The 19,894-nt window shown below is 66.5% G+C and overlaps 7 protein-coding genes across 7 annotated transcripts; 3 read left to right on the top strand and 4 right to left on the bottom strand.

The window, feature by feature from the left end:
- Positions 1-1,529: 1,529 nt before the first annotated feature.
- Positions 1,530-6,963, bottom strand: JCM10292_004950 (uncharacterized protein; the record flags this gene model as incomplete). The annotated part of the gene is made up of 4 exons (XM_076649874.1): positions 1,530-3,274; positions 3,331-3,847; positions 3,913-6,231; positions 6,295-6,963. The coding sequence occupies 4 exons, from the start codon at positions 6,961-6,963 to the stop codon at positions 1,530-1,532; spliced, it is 5,250 nt and encodes a 1,749-aa protein (XP_076504514.1).
- An 891-nt stretch (positions 6,964-7,854) lies between these two features.
- Positions 7,855-9,681, top strand: JCM10292_004949 (uncharacterized protein; the record flags this gene model as incomplete). The annotated part of the gene is made up of 1 exon (XM_076649873.1): positions 7,855-9,681. One exon carries the CDS (start codon positions 7,855-7,857, stop codon positions 9,679-9,681), a length of 1,827 nt encoding a protein of 608 aa, XP_076504513.1.
- Positions 9,682-10,037: 356 nt separating this feature from the next.
- On the top strand, positions 10,038-12,864 carry JCM10292_004948 (uncharacterized protein; the record flags this gene model as incomplete). The annotated part of the gene is made up of 2 exons (XM_076649872.1): positions 10,038-10,999; positions 11,058-12,864. The coding sequence occupies 2 exons, from the start codon at positions 10,038-10,040 to the stop codon at positions 12,862-12,864; spliced, it is 2,769 nt and encodes a 922-aa protein (XP_076504512.1).
- A 134-nt stretch (positions 12,865-12,998) lies between these two features.
- On the bottom strand, positions 12,999-14,201 carry JCM10292_004947 (uncharacterized protein; the record flags this gene model as incomplete). Its single annotated transcript, XM_076649871.1, has 1 exon — positions 12,999-14,201. The coding sequence occupies one exon, from the start codon at positions 14,199-14,201 to the stop codon at positions 12,999-13,001; it is 1,203 nt and encodes a 400-aa protein (XP_076504511.1).
- A 538-nt stretch (positions 14,202-14,739) lies between these two features.
- On the bottom strand, positions 14,740-16,470 carry JCM10292_004946 (damage-control phosphatase ARMT1 family protein; the record flags this gene model as incomplete). The annotated part of the gene is made up of 6 exons (XM_076649870.1): positions 14,740-14,776; positions 14,843-15,441; positions 15,507-15,902; positions 15,967-16,073; positions 16,136-16,318; positions 16,398-16,470. The coding sequence occupies 6 exons, from the start codon at positions 16,468-16,470 to the stop codon at positions 14,740-14,742; spliced, it is 1,395 nt and encodes a 464-aa protein (XP_076504510.1).
- A 768-nt stretch (positions 16,471-17,238) lies between these two features.
- CTP1 (Ctp1p) lies at positions 17,239-18,805 on the bottom strand (the record flags this gene model as incomplete). Its single annotated transcript, XM_076649869.1, has 11 exons — positions 17,239-17,270; positions 17,396-17,571; positions 17,638-17,747; positions 17,813-17,869; positions 17,932-18,052; positions 18,107-18,167; positions 18,223-18,253; positions 18,313-18,471; positions 18,536-18,579; positions 18,642-18,720; positions 18,785-18,805. The coding sequence occupies 11 exons, from the start codon at positions 18,803-18,805 to the stop codon at positions 17,239-17,241; spliced, it is 891 nt and encodes a 296-aa protein (XP_076504509.1).
- A 111-nt stretch (positions 18,806-18,916) lies between these two features.
- Positions 18,917-19,891, top strand: HEM4 (uroporphyrinogen-III synthase HEM4; the record flags this gene model as incomplete). Its single annotated transcript, XM_076649868.1, has 1 exon — positions 18,917-19,891. One exon carries the CDS (start codon positions 18,917-18,919, stop codon positions 19,889-19,891), a length of 975 nt encoding a protein of 324 aa, XP_076504508.1.
- Between the last annotated feature and the right edge of the window lie 3 nt (positions 19,892-19,894).

The following is a 19,894-nucleotide window of genomic DNA, read 5'->3' as shown; positions in this document are numbered from 1 at the left end:
GTATTTGAAACAGGTGAAGGCGCGGCGATGGCTGAGGAGACCGCTGTAGGTGTGTCGCGCTTACGTGTCCGTGCGGCGAGTTCCAGCGTGAAGCTAGGCGATGCTCGCGATCGTCTCGGAGTGGGCGCATCTGCTTCGAGAGCTCTGGTCGTCTGCACACGGCGGCGGGCGCTGATGCGGCGGCCCGCTGACTGCGCCTGCTCAACCGCGTCGAAGTGGTCATGCTCGCCCTCCTCGTCTGGCTTGACGGACAGGTATGCGAGTCCGCTGGCGTCCGAGCTGCTGCCCTTCTCGATCGAGAGCGTCGCCGTCATCGTGGGCATCTCGGACTCGGGCGTGTTGCTCTGACGCGCTGCGTCGATGCCGCTGGAGCTTCTGGTTGACATCGACGTCGAGCTGCTCGGCGTCTTTTCCGTGACGCGCCGCCGGCTGCGACCGACGTACAGCGTTCTTCCACAGGCAGACATGCTGAGTGCGGCTGCTTCTGCGGGCACCAGCAGAACAACCGTCAGTCGCGGCAAAGAAGCGGACACATTGCATCCTGTTGAGGCTATGTTCTGCATCGCGGCTTCCGCCGCGCTGCCAGCTGCAGATCGAAACGAGACAGGCGCGCACAAAGTAACCGCTCGCCGGCGTTCGCGACAAATCGGCAAGGTCGCCCGTGAGAGGATAAACGGAAGACCCCCCATCTCGACTTCAAGCGTAGAGGAAGCCGTGGCCCCGGTAAGGCGACCCTGCGAGACAATAAGCGACTCTGCAGATGCACGGACCCAGGACCGGCTCACGCAAGCGAGGATCGTCCCTTCTCCGCCGGAGCAATGAGTGCCAGAAAAGCCCCGCCGCATCTTTCCGCTGGCCTGGTGGTGCGTACCAGACCAAGGGACCTCGTACGCTCGAGCTGAAGGGGCCTGTCGCGCTCTTAGATGTGCAGACAGCAGGACCAGGCCAAATGTCCGTGAACTGATGAAGAGGCACGAGACGGCTCTGGGGGGCTTACCGCGTAGCCTGCTCCGCTCGCCTAGCTTGAAAAAGTAGGACACCTGCCCGCAGGCTAGCACGAAGCGAAATGTGCCGACGCGAGGACGAGGCGGAAGCCAAGGAGCACGGCAGCCGACGAGCAAGGTGCCATCCCTCGTCGCACAGAAGTGCGGGAGCTGCACGAGCCTGAGGAGTCTCTTTTCGTCTGGTCTGCTAGAAACTGTCCCAGATCCGGCGAAGCGGTTGGCCTGCCGAACAACGACTTTCATCAGAGCTCTTCGATTCGGCAGCTTGACTGAACGTCGCAAAGTCAGCTCGGTCTCGATAGTCACCGCAAGCGCTCATCTGTCCTCCTCTATAGTGGCCACCGCTCGGAGAAGAGTCAAGGGCGAGCTGCGAGGGCGAAAGGGTCCTACAGTGGCAGGGACGACCAAAGGGTATCGATGGTGCAAGTACGAATGGGTGACGGCCCGGAAAGGCGCAGTGGGTAACATCGAGATTGGAACAGGAGCAGAAGAAAGGGTGGACTTGGTGCGGAACGGGAGCGTAGATTAGAGTGTGTCGTCCGGCGCCTCCCAACGCTCGTTGGTCCCGGTCGACTGGGCTGACGAATCGGCCGTCTGGAAGCTGGTCGTCGTCGAGATGGAATGCACAGACGGTGAAGGGCGCACAACATGCGTAAAGGCTGGAGGCGTGAGGGGTCGAGCAGGAGGGGGAGGCTTGGTCGGCGTCGCCTCGATGACGACCGGCGTCGAAGGAGGCTGGGCGGAGAAGACGTCGCCGGAGACAGGAACGCTGGGCGTCGAATGCGAAGCAGGCGTGCTCCTTGTGACCGCGGGAAGTTTGACGGGCGTTGAAGGCGGCTCGTTTGCCGTTGCGGCGACAACTACGTCGCTCGAGTCGGCGTCGTGACCGTTGACGAGCTCGCCCGTCTCCTGCTGCAAGCTCGACACCGCCTCGTCCAGAGAGGGGACCACCGCACCTTCAGGCAGGCTGGCTTCGCTCGCAGAGACCGCCGCCGGGAATGGCTCCTCGCCCTCGCCCGACTTATCTTCGAGGTTCGCCGGCGTTTCACCGACGGTCTGCTCTGTGGAGCCGGAAGTGGATGCGCTGAACACAGGCGCGTGGATCTCCGGGATCGTCTCCGTCAGATCAGCAACGAGCGGCTCGGCACCTGTCTCGGCGCCGGGCGTGGGCGATGGTGCTGGCGAAGGCAGGTCCTCGAGCGCCGAAGGGACCTTGACGTGCAGATGTTCGGGAGTTTGAGCCGGAACGGGCGAGGTGACGTTGAGCGAGGGGAGGACAGCCGTGTGCTCCTCGGCCGCGTCCGCAAGCTCGTCGAGCTCGGGCGCTGTCGCCCCGAACGTGGGCGGGTGCAGACTCGGGAGCGTCTCGGTGACGTCGTCTTCGCTGGCGGCGACGAGCAGAGGCGCGTCGCCTCGCTCACCGGCCAGCGGTGTCGGCGAGGGGATAGGCGAAGGAAGCTCGTCGAGCGGCGCGGGCGTCTTGACGTGCAGATGCTGCGACTCTTGGGCGGGTGACGCTACGGCAGGCGCGGTGATTGCGCCAGTCTCGCCAGAGGTCGCGGCCGAGGCTGCGAGAGGTGGCGAAGCGTTGGATGTGATGGACTCGACGGGAAGCGGAGGAAGCGGATCGGATGGAGGTGGCACGATCGGCTTCGGCGGAAGCCGGCGAAGCGACGAGACCGAACCTGGGCGAGAGAGGCTACGTGGCGAGATGGGCGGCGGCGAACTCGCGCTGGTCGTGCGAATGCGAGTAGGCGTAGACGGGCTGCTAGGCGCTGCGATACCCTTCGCCTCCTCCTCGATTTCGCGCACGCGCGCCTTGACATTAGAGACCGGCGTCGGGATGCGGCGCTCCTTCTTCTCGCGCCGCAGCTCGTCCTCCTTGAGCTTGCGCAGCTGCTTCTGCTCCTCTTTTTCGCGCTTGGCGTCCTCCTTCTCACGTCGCGCCTGCTCCTTGTCGGCAACGTTGCTCTTGCGACGTTTGAGGAACCCGCCGACGTTGCTGAGGAAGTTGCGCGAACCGCCCGAACTGCTCGACGGCGTCGGTGACTTCGGCACGCCCAGCGATGACTGCGAAGCACGCGAGGCCTGTGAAAGCGTCGGCGAGAGCGCTTCTCCGGCCGAAAGTGTCGGCGACGCAAGGGCCCGAGGCGTGGAGGGGGCGACACGCGGGTCGTCCTTCGATGGCGTGGCGGGAGGGGCGCTTGCGGGCCCATGCGATAGCGGGTCGGTTTCATCTGCACCGAGAAGACCAAGACCGAGAGGTGCAGCTATGCGAAAGCGCGTCAGGCACGCTCGAGCGCAAAAAAAGATCCTGGCAACGCACCTGGCACGTCCAGCTCGTCCTCTTCATTGTCTTGCTTCATGGCAGCCGCCGAGCCCTGATCCGGCACGTTGGGAAGCTCTTTCTCCTCTTGCGGCGGAGACAGCGTGACGAGTGGCGACTTGGGCGTCGCAGGCTCGATCGTCGCGTCCTCCTCGGCGAGCTGGACAGGCGGGTCGACCAACTCCTGCGCTTCTTCTGGTGCGAAGAGGTCGGCCGCTTCGGGCCTCTCGGGAACTGGCGGGTTCGGCGGGCCAGAGTCGTCAGCGGGCAACGAGGACTCGGGCTCGAGGGGCGCCGCGTCGTCAGCGTCGCCCTCGACGGCGTGTTCGAGCTGGGGAAGGCCCGCTCCTGCGAGAGGTTCGTCGACTATCTCGTCTCGCCCTGCATTGTCCGTCGGACCGACAATGTCGTCGGTCGCGGAAGATGCTGTCTGCCCGACGTGGACAGATTCGTCGGGAGCAGTGATGGCAGGCGGATAGAGCGGCGTGGCGGGGTCCATGGGCGATTCGATCGGAGTCTACAGCGACCAAATGCCCGTCAGTGCTGCCCCAGCCGGTGGCCGGAAGCGATGATGAGACGCACTGCGGCAACGAGAGGGATCTGAGAGACCCGGACATTCGCCGGATCCGCGTCGCCGTTCGCACCGCCCATTGTTGCTTCATCCGTGCCACTCGCGCCAGGCTGCCCGGCCGGCTCGAACTCGGCCTCCTCCATGACCGGCGAGGGGACGAGCACACCGCCGAGCGCGAGAGGCGGTCCTGCCTTCGTCTCGCCACCGCCGTGTTCCTCCTCCACCGTCACGTTCGGCGACGGCGGTTGAAGAGCAGCGAAGCGTCCGTCGTCTGCCGTTGAGTCGCCGCGCGCGACCTCGGGGCTGCCCTGCCTCGAATCGACGTGGTACCCGCCCTCTTCCGCCGCCTCCTGCGCGGCTTCCTGCTCGCGCCATCCATTCGGCACCTGCGTCGCGTACCGATCCGGAAGCGGCGGGACCGGTGTCTCATCCTCGCCCGCGCCCAGTCCGAAAGAGGTCGCGGCGGGCGAGCCGTACATGCTCGCGCGCGAGCGGCGCCGCGCAATTCCTTGCGAGAGATTGCGGACGGAGAATCCGCTCTTGCTGCTCGGCGAAGAGGGGATTGTCGGAAGAGTGGACGGGGCGGGCGGGATGGGCGGAATGGGCGGGACAGGCGGCGCGAGTCCGCCGGATGTGCGTGGGCGTGAAGAGAACGAGGCGCCGCCGAGCGACTTGCGCGAGCGGCGCGCAGAGGGGAGAAGAGTCGACAGTCCACCGTTGCTGCTGGTGGGAGGAGCGTCCTCGGCTGTAGTTGATGACGGGCCAAAGATGGCGCTCGCGCGGCGACGCCATTTCCGCGAGAGGCCCGCCTCGCCCGCGCCTTCTTGCGCCTGTGGGCCGCTAGCCGAGCGGCGAGGGCGTCTGTGCACCCCCGCCGCAGCCGTCGAGGAGCTTGTCGAGAGGGCGCGATCCAAGCCGAAGGAAGACGATGGGGTGAGAAGGTCGGCTGCTGCTGGCGGGAGGAGCGATTCGTCGAGGAAGAGGTGGTCGAGCTTCTTGTCTTTGTCTCCCTGCTGGGCTGCGCTCGACAAGTGCGAGACGAGATCGCGCTTGAGCGGCGCCAGGACTATCGATGGCCAGCCAGCCGCAGGCGCGAGCGGCGAACCCGTCTCGTCGAGCGAGTCGAGCCAAAGGTCGGGAAAGTCGTCTGCGAGCTCGACGACCGCGACACTGACAAGTCTCGTCGTCGGCTTGACGCGCGCGTGGCCCTGACGCGCCGCGAGCGAGTCGGCACGTCGGAGGAACTGGTCCTTGGAGTCCAGGCCGAACTCGCTCGGGCGGTGCGAGGACGAGAAGCCCGTCGAGGCAAAGGTGTCCCACGCCGCGGATGACGGAGAGGCCGGGAGATGCGCGAGCGACTTGTTGGGAAAGTCGCTCAGGCGGCGCTGGGCGGCCTGCTGCTCAGAGTGGCTGCGAGCGTGCGCACTGAAGTCGAGCGGCGCAAGCGCCTCTTCTTCGCCTCCAGTGCCTGCCGCTGGGGGCGCAGGTACGAGCCCGAGCATGTCGAGCACACGCATGACTTCATCGTCGAGCAGCGCACCCGCGACGCCCTCTTCAGCACGACGCGCCTGCTCGACGAGCGTCCTCCAGGCCCGTGCCGCCTCCTCGTCCTCCTGCGCGCCCACCGTCTCGTCCAGCGCTCCCTCGTGCACGGCCGCGAGCAGGATCTCGAGCGGTCTCCGCCGCACGGGCCTCGGCGCAGCACCCGCAGCAAGCGACGCGAGCGACGTCGACGAAGTCGGGACGAGTCCCGTCTGCTGGTCGTTGACCGCTGCGCCCGGCTCGGACACTGCAGCATCCCACTCGCAACGCGTCTCGAGCTCGACACGGAGCACGCGCACCGTCCGCTCGGCAGCCTCGTGCTCGCCCGCGAGCGCGCGCGCGACCCACGCGGCGTACGCCTCGTCGTGCGCGAGCTCGGCGAGGCGCGGCGGGAGGTCGCTCTGCGCGCGGAGGAACGCCTTGAGGCAGCCTTCGAACGCGAGGCCTGCGGCGCGCCACTGCTCGTACAGCGCGTCGACGCCCGACCCGCTTGAGCCTGAGGGGAAGGGCCCAAAGAGGTACAGGCCAAAGAGGCGCGAGAGGCGCGGCGCGGGCATGGCGTTCTGCTGGGCGTGCGCCGCGACCGACTGCGCGAGCGCGAGCGCCGAGAGAAGGAGGGTCTGCGAGGACAGTGGGAGCGAAGGGAGCAAGAAGGCGCTGAAGGCGTGCGAGGCGTGTGGAGGCGAAATCGAGGCCGAGCGGCGCAGGAAAGCGTAGAACCAGTCGAGGGTCGGAGGATGCGAGCCGGAGAAGGAAGTGCCGTGCGGATAGGCAAAGTGGCGCAGGCCCTGCACAAACACGCGCGAGTGGGTACATGCGCAAAAAGAGACGAGCAAGAGGACCGTACGCACCCACTTGAGCACAGCGACAACGTCGTGCACGTTCGCGTACCGCAGCTCCTCCCTGAAGGCATGCAGCAGCACCGCCTTACTCGCCTCGTCGCCTCTCGTCCCACGCCTCTCCTCCTCGGCCCAGTCGCAAAATCCGCCACAGAGCTTGCGAATCTCGTCGCGCGACTCGCTCGCGCGGTACGGGCGAAAGAGCCCGAGCGTGTCGAGCCCGCGCGCGCGGATCACGCCCCCGCACTCGTCGAGCAGGAGCGCGAGTTCTGCGGGCCCGAAGCGCGCGCGCTCGAGCCGGTCGCGCTCCCTGCGCTCGCGGGCCGGGTCGTGCGCGGCGGGGGGGCGCGCGGCGCGCGGGCGGAGGGTGCGCGTCGAGCGCGGCGTGGCGGAACTTGCGTCGCCGGGCCTCACTTCGACCCACGGTGTCGTTTCGACGCTGCGGAGCGAGCGCAGGTCGCTATCCACATAGGTCGAGGGGCCCACCTGTGCGGAGGACGAGGTGGAGGGGTGCGGGTTGGCGAGGAGGAGCGGGTTGGCGAGCGAGGCGTCTGCGAGGAGAGACGACGATGGGAGAGAAAGCGGTAGGAGGTCACGCTGCGCAGTGTCTGGTGGGGCGGCGGACGTCGAGGGACGCGATGCCTTGCCGCGGTACGACGAGAACCGCGAGAGGAGGGGCATGACGGGCGCCGCGCGTTCTGCGGAGGTCGATCCAGGTCAGCCCTGTCTTGCGGTGTGGACTGCTTGTTCGCTGTGGTGAGCTGCAGCCTTCGAAGACCGACGAGGGAGACGACTTGGCGACACGGAAGTGCGTCCACCCGGAGCTTCTGGCGACGAGCTCGGGGCAGCGTCTCGAGCGCCTGCCCGACACGCTAGAGCCATCAAAGGGACTCATGTAGCCTCGACGTGCATGCCCAGGTCCCGAGAGACCCTCGTCGCCGTCGTACCCTGTTTCCCCTTGGCCGGCTCGACCGCGCCAAGTCGCCTCGGGAGGACGGCAAAGAAGCATGGCAGGAGACTGAACCAGCGTACCAGTCTGTCCAGACTCGGCTGATCGTCGCTGGCTCGGGTGCAGGGGCGGAGTCGTTCAACGAGGCGGCGGAGGAGCGGCGAGGACAGGCGGGGCGGGTCGTGGGTTGCTGTCGGCTGATCCCGTGAGCCGCACACAGCTGGGCGTGGCTCCCTCGCTGGCCGTGCGCTCGTGCCGGGAGCGAGACGAGCAAGAGCCGGGGCGAGGTGGGGCAAAAGGTGGACGGAGCAGGGTCTGTGCACCTGCGCACACAAAGAGGACAGCGCAGGTGCGAGTTGGCTGTTCCTGCACAGTACTACTGACTCTGCCCAGGCCCTCAGCCGCTGCAGAGCGAGGGGGCCGAGGACGAGGCGGTGCTCTTCTCTTGCTCTCACTGCTCCTGCGTCCTCTCTGTCCTGCTCAGAGCAGCTTCGAACGCAGTGAGACTCACCGCGGACCTGCTCTGGTCAAGCGCACCCCAGCGCGCAGCCCCTCACGCTGTCCCAGCCGCTGCACCTCCCCCACTTGGCCTCCCATCTCGCCTGCCTGGCTCAGCGGCGTCGATGGACGCTGCAGCCGTGCCCGTGCCTCCGCTGCTGCGTCTCTCGACCGAGCTGCTCGACCGCATCCTCGTCCTCGCGCTCCCGCACAACCCGCGCAAGGCCCGCACCCTCCTCTCCCACCTCCTCCCCGTGCACCGCTCCCTCGTGCCCCTCGTCCGCCGCCACCTGTACCACAAGCTCACCTTGATCGTCGGCGACCCGCGCCAAGCCGACACCCGCCTCGTCCGCCTCCTCGACGACGGCGTCGCAGGCCACCTCGTCCGCTTCCTCAAGGTCCGCGCGCCCAACATCGACCCGGCAGCCCAGGACCGCCTCCAGCCAGGCGACGACCCGGCACTTGCACTAGTCCCCGTCCCGCGCCTCGCCCAGGACGCCACCGTCCGTCTCGTCGCGCACGCCCTCGCCCGCATGCACGCCGTCCGGCACCTCGAATTCGATCTCCGCGCCGGTGCTTGGCTCGAGGACGCCCCGCCGGCAAGCGGCACGGCCGAGTTTGGCGGCGACGATGCGCTCGACGCGCTGCGGCGGGCTCTGTCTGCGTGGACCGACTCGCTCCAGACGCTCATCGTCGCCGTCGAGGACACGCTCCAGCGCCAGCAGGTGTGGGCGTCCCCTGCGCTCGGCCGCGCGCCCCATGTCGACGCGCTAGCGCGGTGGGACCGCCTAACGACGCTCGAGCTGTGGCGTGTTCAGCTCGTCCTGTCGGACAATGAAGGCGAAGACTTCGTCGCCGTACCCTCGCCCAACTTCCACCTGCACACCCTCTCCCTTACGCAGTGCACCCTCGGCGGCGCTTCCGAGCTCCGCTGGCTGCTCGGTCCCTGCGGCTCGCCCCGCTCGGCGCACCTGCGCAAGCTCATCCTCGCCGAAGTCGACTTTGCGCACCACCCGGCCTCGTCGGCTCCGCTCCTCTCCGTCTTTCCCGACGAAGGACCGCGCCCGAGCTTCGCAGACACGCTCGAGTGCCTGGTCCTCGAGCTCGAGCACTCGGTCGGCTCACCCGCCGCGCCCACTCCGCCGCACCTCCTCTCGCCGCTGTCGGCGCTTGACGACGTCGATCTCTCCGGCGCAGGCGTCGACTACCCGCTCATCTCGTCCCTCTTTCGTGCTCGCAACGCTTCCTCTCCGTCTCCCGCCCGACCGCCCAGCGCGGCTCTCTCGACCCTCACGCTCGGCTACCTCGCGCACCCGTCCCTCTCCCCGCTCTCGCGCCTCACCTCGCTCCTCCTCCCACCCTCAAGCACCTCTTCCAGCTCCCCCGCCGCCTCGCCCATCCCGCGCCTTTCCGCGCTCCACCTGCACGAATCGTCGCACCTCCCGCGGCAGCTCCCGTGGTCCGTCCGGCGCACCCTCGCCCCGCCCGTCTGGCGCGCCCTGACGGGCTACGACGCCGATGCCGGACCGGGGCGCGGAGGGCCCGACCCGCTCGCGAGCGAGGGGTGGCGCGAGGTGCTCGGCGCGCTGCGGAGCGTGAGGCGGGATCGGCGGAGGAGGGCGCGCTCGAATGGAGCGGCGACGGCAGGAGGGGAAGTGGACGGTGCGCCGGTCAGGGTGTGGAGGAACAAGCTCGAGGTCGGGCGGTACTGGGAGGACGACGAGGACGACGGCGAAGGCGAAGAGGCGGCGGACGGGTCGTTCGGGTCGCGCGAGCGAGACGACGAGGACGAGGACGGCGTATCGTCGTCGTCGGCTGCTGAGGAGGACCCGAACGGGCTGTTTGTGCCGAGCGAGGGGGCGAGCGAGGGCGAGGAGCGCGACCGCGAGGAGTGGGAGGGGCTGGTTAGGCGCCGAGATCATGAGGACGACGAGGGCGACAGCGACTTCTGAGGGTGCCCCAGCGTCGTGACTTACCGCGTGTCGTATTGCATGCATTCGCTATCGCGTGCGTTGCGCCTGCTGCCCGGTTGAGAAGGCCAACGAGAACGCCCCGCACTTTTCACGTGCATCCGGCCGTGCGCTTCCCTTTGTTCGGCGCTGTCCTTTCCAGGCGCGTTCAGGGCAGCGAGGGCCCGGTGCCGATCGAGCAAGGACAGCAGAGAGTTCTGCGTTGCTCCACACCGGGCGTGCACGGGCCTCGCACACGCGTCCCCGGCGGGTCCGCTCCCGAGACTCGACGAGGCGGTGCGGGGCACGAGTCGCTCTTCTCGCTTCCCACCCCTTGCATTCTGAGAGAGCTCGTCAAGATGCCCGTGGCCTACTCGGTGGGAGCCACTCCGCCGCTCACGCGCAAGGACGGCGCAGGGTCGCGCTTCCGCCCCTCGACGCCCGCTGGAGGCGGCTCGGACCTCTCGCCGACGCGGCACCGCTTCTTGCGCTCGCCGCTTGCAAGCACGGGGCGCAGAGACGAGCACATTCAGGGCGGCAAGATCCCGTGGGACTCGCCTGCTTCGCCCATTGAGGACCGCGCACCGAGTCCGACCGCGACGAGGCGGAACAAGACAAGCCAGCGCGAGCAGCCGCCGCTGACCGTGTACGAGGCGTGGTCACCGGCACTGGACACCGACTTTGGGCACGACGACGATTTTGCCGGCGCTGACGAAGACGACGACACGGCCTCGTCGCTCGCCGTCCCGAGCAGCGGCAGCACGAAGGCGGGCGGGAGGCTGCGTGCGCTGGTGCACAAGGGCAGCAAGTTCAGCCTTCGTGCGCTGAGAGAGCACCACCATTCCGCTGCCGCCGCCCCGCGCTCGCCACCGACGTCGCCCTCGTCGGCGTCGTCGCGCTTCCACTTCCCCACCTCGACAACGTCCGACCTCTCGCGCGCAGCCTCGTTCGATCTCCTGCAGCCACCTACACCAGCAACATCGACTCGTGTCTACCCGCGCGAGATCTCGTCACCGCAGTCCGGGCGCACACCGCCCCTCTCTGCCTCGACGATCAGCACGTCTCCGTTCCTCGCGACACCGCTCCCCTCGCCCGCCTTTTCCTCTCTTTCTCTCTCGTCTTTGTCAAATCCGAGCTTGCCCCTCGCCTCGGAGCGGGAGCGCAAAGGCTCGGCTGGACGCGCCTGCGACGAGGACTGGGCTGTGCCGCTCAAGGGGAGCGTCGGCGGCAAGGCGGCGCGCTTGCTCGGCGAGGAGGTTGTGCCCAGCGGCAAAGCGGCAAAGGTGCTCGGGATGGAGAGGAAGAAGACACTTGTGAAGAAGTGAGTCTGCATTGTCCGCACGTCTCGCGGCAAGCAGGACTGACTCTTCCGTAAGCAGACCAAGCGTTGCATCGCTTTGGACGACAGACGAGCCCGAACGCCCTGCTTTGCCGTCATTTATCCCGTACCGCCCGAAGTCCGCAACAGGCCACGCCCGACAGCGCTCGCTCAGCGTTCCAGCTCGCTCCGGTCTCGAATCGCCCATCGCGACCTCGCCTCGCCAGCGCGCGCACTTCCCGAAATGGCAGCCACCCTCGCCCGAATCTCCATCATTGATGTCGCTCGCCGAGTTATCTGACCCAGGAGCTTCGCCAACGAACACGCTGCGGCAGCTGCGCTCGCGCTCCCCCTCGCCTGTTCCGGCGCAGCACCGCCGCTCGTCTTCACTCGAGTCCTTCCCTCTTACAGCACGCGTCACCTCGTTTGCGTCGTCAGCCTTCCATCCGCACGGCGGGCGAGAAGTCCCTTCCTTCGTGCCGTCTCTCCCCGATTTCGACTTTCGCAACTCGACGTTCCTCGAGCAAGATCCGGACGGCCTCCCACCGCTCGAGACAAAGCGCCTCTCGCCTGCCTCGATCCGCTTCTCGGCGATATTCGGCCCGGCCGACGGACCGGGCGTCGAGCAGGGCGTGGGCCTCTTTGGCAGCAGCGCGGGAACGAGTCCGCGCACGTCGCGCGGAGCAGATCCGGGCAACTCCGCCTCGAAGCGCTCGTCGCTTGGCCCGCGCAGCTTCTCGACCGGATCTACGACCTCGACGCTCGCGAACAGGAGATCTTCGACGCGCCGCTCGTCGGCAGGAAAGACGTCGACGTTGTCTTCATCCTCGTCGACCGGGAGGCCGATCAGCATTGCCGTTCCACCTCCTCCGCCGCCGCCTCCCCCGCTCCTCTCACTGCCCCCTGTGCCGGTACTCAATACGCACCTGGGGCCTCTCGAGCGTGAGCAGCCCCACGTCACCTTCCCGCTTCCTCCGCCTCCACCCGCCTCTCTGCCTCTTCCGGCCGCGCCTGCTTACACGCTCCCGGCACACACCGTTCCTTTTCTTCCGTCTCTATCAGCTCTTCCTCCCCCGGCAACGCCCTCGAACCGATGCCCCAAGCGGTCCGACACGCTCGTCTCGACTGCCTCGTCGCACACACGGCGCTCGCAGCGCTCGCACGCACTCGACGCGCTCGAGGGTCGACGGTCACCCCTTCCACTGCCCACGCAGGCTGGAGCGGGCAAGGAGCGTCGGCCGCGAGAGCGCGAGGAGAGCGAGCAGAGCGCTGCCAGCGTCGACTCGATTGGCGAGATGGAGAGGCGCGCGTTCGAGGAGTGCAGCGCGGGCGTCGTCGCTTTCGAGCAGCCACAGCGGAAAAAGCAGAGCACGAGGAGGAGCGCACAGCGCGAGGTCGTCAAGCGGCAGAGCAGGCCGTTCCTCGAGATGGACTGGAGCAGCGACGACGGCGACGCCTCGCTCACGCCAGTCCGACAGCCTCGTCTCGCTGCACCTCAGGACTCGATCCGACCGACACTGCCTCGATCGTCGTCGCTTGTCGCCTCTGGGTTGACCCGCGCCCCTGTCTCGGCCTTTTCCTCTTCGTCGTCCTCCGCAGCCGCAACGCCTCAGCAGCGTCTCTCACCCGCCCCTCTCGTCCCGCTGTCCACACCGCATGTTCGCTCGGCGTCCAAGACGTCCAACTACTCGACCGGCGGCGCGAGCTCGATCCTCTCGCTCTCCGAGTCGGACGACGACGGCGACAAGGGCATGCTGGGAGCTTTCCCGTCGCCGCCGCTGGCCGGACTGCAAATTGAGACGGCAGGGGAAGGATATGGCTTTCCTGTGCAGGTCGCGCAGCAGCAGCAGGCGGTCAGGCGCACCTGAGGCACTCGGGGCGTAGCAGGCGCAGCGAGACGAGTTGGTCACGTTCGAGATCTGCTTCCGCGCGAGGATTGGAGAGTGTCGACAGCTCGATCGCACGTGTAACAAGAGGGCAAAGCTAGCAAAGGGCAAGTAGACTACGCCTCGACGTCCGTACCTCCCGCCAAGTCGACAAAGTGGACCTGGCTGATCCCCTGACTCAAGCACGCCTCCTGGATCTGCTCCTTGTCCTCCTTGTTGAGGGGCGGGCGGCTCCGAGATGAGGTCGTGAGGCGCAGATCCTTGAGCGTCTCTGGCCAGCTCGGCCCTTCGTCGCCGTCGCCGACCTTGCACGGCTGGCGGCACATCGCCACCGTCTGCACGATGGTGCGCGCGTCGATATACCAGGGCGCGCACACGAACCGCTGCAGCTTGCGCGGGAGCGGCCCGTCGAACAGGCTTTGCCTCCCGCGCCGCGGACTGCCGTCGTTCTGGCGCAGCGTGAGCTCGCGCAAGCGGCTGTCGCGCGTGAGGTACGAGCGGAGGGCCGCGATGCGCTCGCGGCACGCAACGAGGTCGTGGTTTTCGTACTCGCTGAAGTCGAGGGTGAGGCGCGTGAGGTTGACAAATGGCGCGAGGAGACGCTCGATGGGAAGGGTGTAGCAGGTCGACAGGGAGGTGAGCGATTTGTGGGACGAGGCGGTGCCGACGAGAAAGACGTCTTCGGGTAGAGTACTGCAAGTGAGGCTGGAGAGGGAGAAGGGCGCCGCGAGGCTCGCGGGGAGCGGGTGCTTGGTGGTGATTTTGCCGACCTTGAGGGAGTCGAGGCGCGTTTTGGACAAGATGAACAGGAGCGCCTCTTCCGCAATTTTGCCCAGCGCCACCTTGCGTAGCGTGGTAGACCAGCAAGTGAGAGCCCCGAGGACGCGACTGATGGTCACTTCGAAGTTGAATGCGACCAGGTAGTCCTCAAATGCGCAGCAAACGAACTCCTCTATGTTGGGCAGGAGCTCGCAGAGCTCGCGGATGCTCTCGACCGTCGGCTCGGTGCGAAGTCGCACGAGGTCTGCGTCGGTCTTGATGCGGGAAGTGATGTGCAGCGCGCGGCACTCGCGTGCGAGCGAGGGCCTGGTGAGGAGGGTGTCGACGAGGACCGCGCTCGAGCGGCTGAGGAGGGCGGAGGGGATTCGGCCACTGGGACTCGAGAGATAGGTGATGGTGAGCGTGTCGTAGAGAAGCGGGCGGGCGCGGGCGTCGAAGCCGCGAGATGCGCGGCAGCACGAGAGGAGCGTGCGAGTGTCGTCCTTGACGAGGGCGAGGATGTCGTCGACGACCTCGGGCGGGATGCCGTTGTGCGGCATGGCGTCGTCTGCGCAAGCCAGTGAAACGAGCACGAGTGAGCGGGGATGCGCACAGAGAAGCAGGTGCGGGTTGCCGTCCGGCGGAAGGCAGCGGGAGCGAGCTCTGAGGCCTGCAGGCCGTGTACAAGCCACTGCAGAGTCTCACTCGCTTCTACATGGGCTTCAGGGGGAGAGGCGGGCCAGAAACCCGCCGAACCGTCTCGAGGTGATCAAGCGGAAGGATCGCGAATCGCGCGCGCGCGGGCCAGCAGGACAGGTACGCGGTCAGCTGCAGCTCACCTGATTCCTTCGAAACCTATCTGAAGACGCCTGGGGCGAAAGCTGGGTTTAATGCGGCGAAGGAAGCAAGCGGGCGGGTCGAGGTGGGGCGCGGCCGCCCTTTCACGCGCATCTCGCCCATCTCGCCCATCTCGCGAGAATGTACTCACAAGATCCAACTTATACGAGATACTCCTGCGAGTCTATTACGGCGCCGAGCGGCGCTTCTACAGTTTTGCAAGGCCAGGGTGCGCTGACGTGCTAGTTCCGTGCAGCCTACCTACGCGTCCCGCGCCGAGAAGCTGACGACGGCGTACCTATGGGCGTACATCATCGTCAACAGATGAGCAGAGAAGAAACGAAAGGAGGAGGTCACGACGCACTTTCCGTTGACGCGCCACTTCGGATCCTCCTTCTCGACCCGCTCCTCCGTCCCCTCCGGCAGCCCGACGACCGTGTCGGCCTTGCACGTCCGCAAGCTGAGCAGGTCGATCTTGCCCCTCAGCGGGCCGAGCGCCTCGTCGAAGGACGCCGTCGTCGGCCACCACGCGTCGCCGACGAGCTTGCGGTAGTTGAGGTCGCCCTTGAAGATGACGAGCTGGCTCTTCTGCAGCTCGGCGAGGAGCGCAGGCGCGACCGCTGGCAGGTCAGCGAACCCGTGCGGGTAGGTCCAGAAGTCGGCGAGCTCGCCGCCTGCGTCGCCCATCTTGAGCGACGCGGGCACCGAGAGGCGGAAGGTGCCCTGGTCGACGTGCGACTTCCAACGTGCCGCGAGGGATGCGAGAGCGGAGCGTTCGGCGTCGGACAGGTTGGCCGAAGAGGGGAAGAACGAAGGGTCGGCGAGCGTGTCGAGGAGGATGAGGAAGTCGTGCGGCTGGACGTCCGACACGAACCACGGGATGAGCTTCGGGTGGAAGACGACCTCGCTGATGTAGGGTGAGCAGCTGACGAGCCAGTCCGCGAGGACCATGTCGGTATAAAGCTGAGCGGATGCGGTGTGAGTAAGGGGGGCTTACAGCGAGGTTGGCTTCGGCGGAGTCAACGCACCTCAAACCCGCTGTTGTCGAGCACAATGTCGAGCCTCCCGCTCTTGAGCCCCTTGAAGTGCTGCCATGCGCGGTCAAAGTCGTTGCGCAGGACAAAGTGCTGACCGCGCTCGACCGACTGGAGCTGCAGGATCTCCTCGTGCGTCAAGCTCGTTAGGAGCGACAAGTCGGTCGCGTTGCCCCACAGGTCGACCTCGAGCATCGAGAGGAGGTCGAGCTTGAGCTGCTGCTCGTCGCTCACGCGCCCGCCGTCGACGAGCTTCTGCAGCGAGACGGCGAGCGCGGCTGCGCCCGTTGCGGACGAGCGCCACGTCGAGAGCTTCTGGCTTGCAAACGGATCAAACAGGTTCCAGTGCTGCGTGACGGCAAAGAGACCGCGCAGGCGGCGGTACAGGTACTGCAGAACCGCGGACGGAGGTGAGTCCGGGCACGAGCAGAACGATAGCCCGCGGGCGACCCACACATTCGGCAAAGAGCCAAGGTGCCGTGAACCACTTGTTGTGGCCCTTGTCGGCCAGCTGCTGGAGCTCGTCGTTGTAGACAGCCGAGTCGTCGGGCAAGCCAGTTGCTGCAGCGCGGCTGAAGGTGAGCAGCTGCTGGGTGGAATCCTCGAGTACGAAAAGAGCTGACCTTCGAGAGGCGTGAGCTCGCGGTCATGCCTCATCTCGTAGATGAGACCGCCGATGTCGTGGATCAGCTGCTTGCCCTCCTTGACCTTGTCCTGCGCCTGCGCCTCCTGCGAGCTCGACAGCTCGCCGTTCAGGCGCGAGAGCTCGTCGACAATGCCGGTGAGGATGACGGGCCAGCGCTTGACTGCGCAACGAGAAGCATGAGGTCGGGAACCGGAAGGTGCGGAAGCGCTTGATCGGCTCGGCAATGCCGCTCGACGCACCGGTCGACTCGTAGGCGAAGCTCTCCTTCTGCGAGGCAGAGCACAGTGGGACAGGCGGGACCCAGTGCGGCATGGTCTGAGTGAGTTGCAAGTGGGAATCAGGGAGGTCGAGGTGAAAGTGGGAGAGAATGGTTGGTGGCGCATGGGACAGATCGTGCGGGGTCGAGAGAGCAGGCAGAGAGCTCGTCAGCATGCGCCCTGTCCCCTTTGCCGCTTTGACCCGATGTTTCGTCGCTGCAGCGAGTGAAGCCGACGAGTGCAGCTGTGTCGCCTGCACCCGCTCCTGGGCCGTTCACTGCAGCAGGATCGCGTCTGGGCAACTCATTATGAGCTTGAGCGTGCTCAGGCATCCGCACGGCGCGCTGTCGCCATTGTCGAGAGGCGGGCACCACTCGGCCCTCGAGGTGAGCGAGCGATGCAGCTCGCGCGAGCGCCTGAGCAGGTTGCAAGGCTGGCGAGGACAGCAGTCGCGCAGCATCACGAGCTGCACACTCACGTTGGCGGGATGCAGTGCGGAGGGCAAGGTCGACCTGTTGTCGAGAGAATGCGGCGGGGTGCCGGACAATTCGTGCAGAGCAACGAAAGACTTTAAGCGTTCCTTGGGCTCTGTACGCTGCTTCCTGAAGACTCCAATCCGCGGGAATCGAAAAGGCGGCGAAAAGGGCCGGCATCGCTTCCGCTTCCGCGCGACACGCTTTGGCAGAGTGCGTACGCAATTGCTCGTCTTGCGACTCTAAAGCCCTCTGCGAGCAACTAGAGCGCGCCATCCTGACTCGGAGGCACAACGACGAGCCGCGGGGTATAGCCAGGTGCGCTAGCGTGGCAGGAACAAACGGTCATGCTACACCTGCCGCCCGCCAATGAGCACGATAACTGCGGGCGAGGACATGCGTCGTTAGTTGCCCGTCCCGCTCAGATGAGCCGCCCGCCAATGTATCGCGCAAAGCCCGATCAAGGAGACTGGAGCGGAGATTCAACAAGGAGGAAACGCGACGCACCCTTCTCATACACGGTGAACACGATCCCACCGCTGAGCACGAGCCGCGCCAGCCTCGGCGTCGCGCCGCGCCAGAAGCGCAGCACGCCCTCCTCGCTGAAGATGCGCGCGGCGCAGTGGAACGCGTTGCGGTACTGCGTGCGCGCCTCGAGCGACTGCATGCGCGTCTTGATCACGCTGTGTGGCGGACGCGAAACAGGAGTCAGTCGTGAAGTAGCTGTGTGGGAGAGCGGAAGGGCGCACTCGAGAGGCATCGTCGCGTAGACCGTCACCACACCCGCAACAGCACCGATCGCGAAGGTGATGCCGGCAGGGAGCGTCTCGCCCGGTCGCAGGTTGCCTGACACGAACGACTGCAGATACAGAGTTGGGGTCAGGTTGCATCATGGATTGCGCGGCATGCGGGAGCGCTGCGCACCTTGAGCGTGCCGTACGTCGTGAACCGCACCGCCGAGTTGGCACCTTGTCGTGCCGCCTGTGCGCGATCGTGGCGTCAGCTATGTCGAGCGCATTCACATGTACGAAATGCAAGCGCACGACAGGGCCAAGCCCGCGGTAGATGCCCGTAATGCCCTCCTCCTTGACAATCTGCATCGTGCCGTGCACCAAGCCGCGATACCGCGGCACCTCGCGCTTCTGGTCATCAATCAGCTTCGTCCTGCGTGCGCGTCGTCAGCTCCTGCGAGGGTAAGAGAAGGCGGAGAGGACGCACTTGATCGTCTCGGAAGGCGTCACGGCAAAGACGGCCTCCATCATGCCTGCACCGAGTCCAGCTGCGCGAAGCGGGGAGTCAGCGGGAAAGTCAAGGTACTCGTGGACCCCACACACCCAGGAGACTCCTCGGCCCGCTCAGCTTGCCCTGCACAGACGGCGCACGATCAGTGGATGGGATACGACATTGAAGAATCGGAGACTTGCGGCGTCATCGGCGAGGAGCTGCTTGAAGCGGTCGTACGAGAGGAAGCGCACGCCGGCCTTGAGCGAGTTTCCGGCCACGAGCGCGCCCACACCCGAGTAGAAGCCGAGGAGGCCGTGTCGGGCGTAGGTCTGCTTGGTGATGGCCCACAACCCGGGAGGCTGCAGGAATGGCAGACCGCTTCAGTGATGGTTGAAGACCGCGTTGAACGTATCTCAAGCGCACCTTTGCGGTTGTGCGGTGCGCAAACTGCGTCTGCGTCTTGAGGACTGCGATCGAGAGGCGGGCGCAGGGTGAGGACAGCTCGAGCGGGGCCAGCGGAAGGACGGACACTCGAACGGATAGGTCGCCGCGCCCTCTACGCCTCCAGCAAACGCGCCTGCGATGAGGGCGAGGTGCGGCGCTTCGCTCTGTCGTCGCGCGGGGAGGTGAGCCGATCAAGCGGGAAAGCTCGGCGACAAGGGCAGGGCGGACCTTTGCGTTTGCCCGTGACATATTGAAAGCGCTGCTTCTACCGGATGCGCCTTTCTCCGCTCACACTTGCGGGTGTCGCGGGCGAGAATGAGGCCAAAGTCTCTGGGTTGCCCTCGTCCATTCCTCGCCGACATGCCCACACCGCGGGTGGGGCCCAGTACGAGCCACATCGTGCTCGCGCGCACTCCGCAGACCCCGCTCGAGCAAGATCCGTACTTCCGCGCGCTCGCCGGCGACCCCGCATGGACGCTTCACCATCTCCCCGTCCTCGAGACGTCATTCACGCACGACGCAGAGCTGCGACGAGCTGTCGAGGTCATACACTGCTCTGGACAGAGTGCCTACGACGGCGTCGTCATCACATCGGCTCGCTCGATCGACGCCTGGCGCACTGCTCAGCTCTCGCTCCCTTCACCGCTACCTCTGTCCAGCGTCTTCTTCTTCGTCGTTGGACAGCCGACCCGCTCCGCCCTCCTCTCTGTTCCCTCGCCGCCTCGATCCAACCTCGTACTCGGCGCCGACGAATCGGGCACGGGCGAGAAGCTCGCGTCCTTCATCCTTGCGCACTTCCGCGCCGCCTCGACTCTCCCACGACGACGCAGGCTGCTCTATCTCACGGGCGACAAGAACCGCGACACGCTCCCTCGGATAGTGCACGAAGGGAGTGAGGGGAAGATTGAGCTCGACGCGCTTCAGGTCTACGCGACGCAGAGGACGCGGACGTTCGAGGACGATGTCGAGGAGATTTTGCGCGGGATCATCGCCGAGGAGGACGGAAAAGGAGACATCTGGTTCGCCCTCTTCTCGCCGTCGGGCGCAAAGGAGTGCATCGCTGCGCTCCGACGGCGTGGAGTCCTCCCGCCCTCGTCCCGCTCGCCGTCCCCTCGACCAGCATCAGCATCACCAGCCCCTTCCGGACCAGCCGCTCCCCGCCCGTCCAGCGCTTTGACCACGCCCGCGTATTCTGATCTCGCCCCGCGCATCCGCCTCGCCGCGATTGGGCCCGTCACGCAGTCGTATCTCGAGGAGCAGGGCCTCACAGTGCACGCCGTCGCTGCGAAGCCTGAGCCCGAAGCGCTCGTGCGGGCCGTGCGCGAGGCGTCGTAGAAC

Source organism: Rhodotorula paludigena, assembly GCF_050403205.1.
Source record: "Rhodotorula paludigena JCM10292 DNA, Rt_paludigena_JCM10292v1_ctg29, whole genome shotgun sequence".
Classification (NCBI taxonomy): Eukaryota; Fungi; Basidiomycota; class Microbotryomycetes; order Sporidiobolales; family Sporidiobolaceae; genus Rhodotorula; species Rhodotorula paludigena.
The sequence above is the reverse complement of the archived record's forward strand: the minus strand, read 5'-3'. Positions and strand labels throughout refer to the sequence as shown.